General features: G+C 38.5%; 1 protein-coding gene and 1 non-coding gene across 2 annotated transcripts; one reads left to right on the top strand and one right to left on the bottom strand.

Moving 5' to 3' along the window:
• Positions 1-2016: 2016 nt before the first annotated feature.
• On the bottom strand, positions 2017-2123 carry LOC131169677 (small nucleolar RNA R71). Its single transcript, XR_009140574.1, has one exon. It is a non-coding gene; the product is annotated as a small nucleolar RNA R71 (small nucleolar RNA).
• Positions 2124-3380: 1257 nt separating this feature from the next.
• On the top strand, positions 3381-3896 carry LOC131183238 (uncharacterized). Its single transcript, XM_058153631.1, has one exon. The coding sequence runs from the start codon at positions 3381-3383 to the stop codon at positions 3894-3896; it is 516 nt and encodes a 171-aa protein (XP_058009614.1).
• The last annotated feature ends 2104 nt before the right edge of the window (positions 3897-6000 follow it).

The raw sequence follows: 6000 nt of genomic DNA, 5'->3' as shown, positions 1-6000 counted from the left end.
TTTACACAGGTCGTGTAAGCAAAGCCATAGACCCGTGTAATCTACTGCCAGGAGAAAGCTAAAGAGCCAAGGAAAAAATACAGTGCACGGCCGTGTACCATGACCCGTGTAAATTATGGAGACCCGTGTAAGTATATGTCGGGCCAAGCTTGAAGAACTCTCTGAAGAGCAAAAGAACACGGGCCGTGTAATCAATGCCCCGTGTAACTAGCAATGCCCCGTGTAATCTCCTGTGCCAATACAATATGCAACCATTCAAGCTCCAGTAAGTTGCACGACCCTGGGCCGTGTAGTGACACACGGGCCATGTATTATGTGGCAGCCAGTTTCCTGATTTGGGTTCTAGTTTTAGTTTCTGTAGAGAGAAGAGACTCCTGATGCCTTGAGGACTCTAAAAAACCTAACCCTAGATCATTCAATATAAATAGGAGCAGCAGAAAACACAAAAGAGGAGATTTAAAAATAGAGAGATTTTGATATTTTTTCACACACATACTCTTCACAGCCGTCTTGGAGAATAAAAGCATCAGCATAAAAGGGAAATCTTTAGCCGAAGTTCCACAAGTTCAAAGCTACAGAAAATCCTCTTTGGTTTTTTTGTTCTATTTCTTTAAGTAGACTTTTTTATGTTCTTTCATTTTATTTTCATCATGTTTGTTAAACTCACCATGAGTGAGTAATTTCTTTATTCTGGAATTAGGAGAGTAACGCTTGTAATTATTATTATAGATCAATATTGAGTTTTTATTTATTGGATTTGAGCTTTGTTCTTTGATTTAATATTCTGTGTTCTTAATGCATGCTATGTGTTGGTACCCACCTAGACATGATATAAGATACTAATTGAAGAACTAAAAGGTGAAGTTAGTGTTGGAAAATCAGAATATTGAACTTAGGAAATCCAACTTAGGGATAGGCTGGAATCCTTTGTGGAGTTCCATAATTAATCATAGATCTTAAAGGGTTTTTATTAGGATTAATCTCTAATGAAAATAGGGTTTGATCCTGGTTGAAACACACTTTAGGTGCCTTGAGAGAGGGCTTAGGATATCTTAGGATTAATTTCCATTAAAGCAATGATTCTCAATCTGATGAATAGACAAGATTAAAATCCATAGTAAGGTTACAGTGTGAAATCTTAATTCTGAAATTTCTTTTATAAATAGTTTAATTCAAAATTTATTTTCAGTATCCAAAATAGATTTAATTCACTCTTCATCTATATTCGGTAGCCTAAACAGTCAGAATTGTTGTGTAGCTTGGTACTTGCTAACTAAATTCGTTGTGGGAACATACTTCACTCACTACTTTATTACTTGTTAGCGATCCGTGCACTTGCGGGGTTGAAAAACTAGCAAATAAGTTTTTGGCGCCATTGCCGGAAAATTTATTTTTAGCAATATTAGGCAATAGGCACTTTAGCTGATTTAGGCATTTATTATTATTGTTTAAATTTACTTAATTAATTTTTTTAATTTCTCTCAGGTATTTGGTTTGGTGCATGACCAAAACAAAGCCAGAGGAGGAAGTTTTGGACTTGGATCTCGAGATAGATAGAAGTCTAAGAGCCATCAAGAGAGAAAGGAGACACCAAGAACAAGATCAAGGAAATCTAGAAACTCCAATCATAGCCGACAACAACAACAGGCCAAGACTCCTGAGAGATTACGGAGCTCCATCTATACAAGGATTCCAACCGAGTGTTACAAGACCCGCAATGGAAGCTAACAATTTTGAATTAAAACTGGCATGGCTCTAGATGATTCAACAGACCCAGTTTGGGGGTTCACTAATAGAAGATCCACATTACCACCTCCAGTGCTTTCTTGTCCTATGTGACACATTCAAGATGAATGGAGTCTCTGATCAAGCTATAAGACTCAGAGCATTTCTATTCTCCCTTTGAGATAGAGAAAGGAAGTGCTTAAACTTTTTCAACCAGCTGGAACATTCACCGCTTGGGAAGACCTCTTACAAGCTTTTCTAGCAAGGTATTTCCCACCTGCAAAGACTGCAAAGTTGAGAGTTGAACTTAACACCTTCAGACAAAAGGAAGGTGAATCATTTTATGATGCATGGGAGAGGTATAAAGACCTGTAGAGGGATTGTCCACACCATGGCATAGAGGATTGGCTCTTAGTTTAGAATTTCTATAATGGGATATTGCCCTCTACACGGAGCACAGTAGATTCAGCTGCAGAAGGTGACCTAATGGAAAAAACAATAACATAAGCACTTGAACTTCTGGAGAGGGTCGCGCATCACAACTACGAGTGGTCAAATGAAAGGGGGAATACAAGGAGGATAGCAGGGATCCTGAAAGTGGATGCCCTAAGTATGATAAATGCTCAGTTTGACCAGCTCACGAAGAGGCTTGACAGAATGTAAGCCAATGCTGTTGGAACAAGCAACCAACACTGCGACAGCTATGGAGGAGGATATATGACTTTGGAATGTAACAACTTCAACAAATCCTTCATAGAATAGATGAACTATGTGAATAATGGAGGAAACTTCAATCAGAGACAGCTCAACAACACATATTCAAATACTTACAACCCTGGATGGAGGAACCACCTCAATTTCTCATGGTCCAACTCGCAAAATCAGTCCATGAATAAGCAGCAAGGGTATAGACCCCCAGCGCCCCCTGGATTTCAGAACAGAGGACAAAACTTTACACAACCACCACCACCTCCTCAAGCTCAACAACCTGAACCAAAGTTGACTATGGAACCCATGATGGAGGGCTTCCTAGCAGCCCAACAACAGCAAAATGAAATGATCAAGTAGCTAGCTTCTAGAATGGACCAACTTGCCACCCACAATAAGATGCTTGAAAATCAAATTGCTCAGCAGGCAGGTTCTTCAAGCAAGACTACTGGTAAGCTACCTAGTCAACCGGAGATGAACCCAAAGGAGCATTGTAAGGCAGTTACATTGAGGAGTGGAAGAGTTTTAGAATAGTCAGAGGAAGAATCAACCGAGAAAGCCCCTGATAAATATGAAAACTAAACAGAGTAGAAAGAGGAAGAAGCCAAAAAGGACCAGGAAGAGGAAGCAAAGAAGAAGAAGAAACTACCAAAGCCATATCAGCTTCTTCTTTTCCTCAGAGATTCCAAAAAGCCAAATTGGACAAGCAGTTTGGAAAGCTTCTAGAAGTTTTGAAAAAGCTCTACATTAACATTCCTTTCACAGAAGCACTTTCTCAGATGCCATCCTATACTAAGTTCTTTAAAGAGATTCTTTCAAAGAAAAGAAAACTGGAAGACTATGAGACTGTTGCTCTTACAGAGTAATGCAGTACCATATTATAAAACAAACTGCCACCAAAGCTGAAAGATCCAGGAAGCTTCTCCTTACCTTGTCTTATAGGTGACATGAGGATAGATAAGGCCCTCTGTTATCTTGGAGCAAGTGTAAGTCTAATGCCCTTATCAGTATGTCAAAAGCTGGAGGTAGGAGAGTTTAAACCTACAACAATATCACTTCAACTGGCTGATCGATCTGTCAAATACCCTGTGGGCATTCTAGAAAACATCCCCATCAAAGTGGAAAACTTCTTCTTCCCAGTTGATTTTGTTGTCTTGGAAATAGAGGAGGATGTCCAAATTCCTATAATCTTGGGAAGACCTTTCTTAGCAATCACTGGAGCTATCATAGATATTAAAAATGGCCAGTTAACTCTCAAAGTGGGAGATAAAGAGGTGGAATTCAACCTGATTAACACGATGAAGCACAAACTTGAACCTGATAAATGCTTTAAGGTTGATATATTTAACAAGAAAGTTGAAGAGAAATTCCATAAAGCACATCCTGAAGATCCTATTAAAGCATGCATTATGCATAGCCCCACGGCAGATAATGAAAACACAGAGATTGTAGCCTGTGCATAATATTTAGCAACTAATCCACCCATACACTTAGCTCAAGCTTTCAAGGTGGAGGAGCTAAAGGAGGAGCAACCCAAAAGCAAACCGTAGGACAATACTAAATAGGTAGAACTTAAACCTCTCCCCTCCTCACTAAGGTATGCATTTTTGGACTCAAAATCTAAATATCCTGTTATTATCAATGCTAGCCTATTTGAAATAGAGGAGGAAAAATTGTTAAAAGTGCTTAGGACCTATAGCAAATCTATAGGGTATAAAATAGAAGACCTGAAAGGGATTAATCCTTTAATTTGCATGCATAGGATACCTATAGAGGAAAACAGCAAGCCCACCATTGAACACCAAAGAAGGCTTAACCCAACCATGAAATAAGTAGTTGAGAAAAAATCCTGAAACTATTAGATGCGGGCATTATATACCCAATTTCTGATAGTAAATGGGTTAGTTCAGTACATATAGTGCCCAAGAAAGGTGGGACAATTGTCGTTCAAAATGCAAACAATGAACTTATCCCTACTAGGATAATCACTGGTTGGTGTATGTGCATAGATTATAGGAAGTTGAATAGTGCTACTAGAAAAGACCATTTTCATCTCCCTTTCATAGACCAAATGCTGGAAAGGCTAGTAAAACATTCCCACTTTTATTATGTAGATGGGTATTTAGGATTTTTCCAAATTTTTTTCACCCAGAAGACCAGGAAAAGACCACATTCACATGCCCTTATGGAACCTTTGCCTATAGAAGGATGCCTTTTGGTCTTTGTAATGCCCTTGCTACTTTTTAAAGATGCATGATGGCCATTTTTTCCGATTATATTGAAAATATCATGGAAGTTTTTATGGATGATTTTTCTGTTTATGAAACTACTTTTGATGATTGCCTAGCTAACTTGTCCAAAGTGTTGCAAGATGTGAAGAATCGAACTTGGTCCTGAATTGGGAAAAATATCACTTCATGGTAAGGGAGGGCATAGTTCTTAGCCATCTGATATCAGAAAGAGGGATTGAAGTTGACAAGGCAAAATTTGAAATTATTGAAAAGATGCCACCACCAACATCAGTCAAAGGAGTGCGAAGGTTTTTGGGACATGCAAGCTTCTATAGAAGATTCATTAAAGAATTCTCCAAAATAGCTAAGCTACTTACTAATTTATTAATTCAAGATATTTCCTTTGATTTTGATGAAAATTGCCTTGCTTCTTTCAATAGGATAAAAGAGGCCTTAATCTTAGCACTTATTATGCAACCACCTGATTGGGAGCTACCATTTGAAATAATGTGCGATGCAAGTGACTATGCTATGGGAGTAGTACTCAGACAAAGGAAAGATAAAAAGCTCCATGCCATTTACTACGCCAGCAGAACACTTGATGATGCACAAATCAACTATGTTACCATAGAAAAGAAATTCCTAGTAGTAGTGTTTGCAATTGACAAATTCAAATCCTATCGTCTTAGATTAAAAGTCATTGTATACACAGACCATGCTGCTATCAGGTACATTTTGAATAAGAAGGTAGCCAAACCAAGGTTGATTCGAAGGATCATACTCCTACAGGAATTTGACCTTAAAATCAAGTATAAGAGGGGGACCGAGGATGTAGTAGCTGATCACCTTTCAAGATTGAGACAAGAGGACTTAGAAGAAGCTAAAGAGTTGCCAATAGATGACTCATTCCTAGATAAATACCTATTAGCCTTATCCCAAGCCCCATGGTATGCTGATTTTGTGAATTTTCTTGTATGCAGGGTTTGGCCACCCAACATGTCTTACTGGCAAAGGAAGAAATTCCTGCATGATGTGCTATACTACACATGGAAAGAACCTCTGCTATATAAGAGATGTAATGATGGGTTGATAAGACGATGCATATCAGAGGAAGATGTAGAGAGCATTCTTCAGCATTGCCATTCATCACCATATGGAGGAGATTTTGGCACCATAAAGATAGTAGCCAAGGTTTTGCAAGTGGGATTCCATTGGCCTAATCTATTTAAGGACGTGAGATCCTTTGTGCTAGCTTGTGATCAATGCCAAAGAATAGATAACATCTCAAGAAGGAATGAAATACCACTACATGGTATACTTGAAGTAGAGCTATTTG

This window comes from Hevea brasiliensis, chromosome 1 (assembly GCF_030052815.1).
Source record: "Hevea brasiliensis isolate MT/VB/25A 57/8 chromosome 1, ASM3005281v1, whole genome shotgun sequence".
Lineage (NCBI taxonomy): Eukaryota > Viridiplantae > Streptophyta > Magnoliopsida > Malpighiales > Euphorbiaceae > Hevea > Hevea brasiliensis.
Note: the sequence above shows the minus strand (reverse complement) of the source record. Positions and strands in the feature narration are given on the sequence as shown.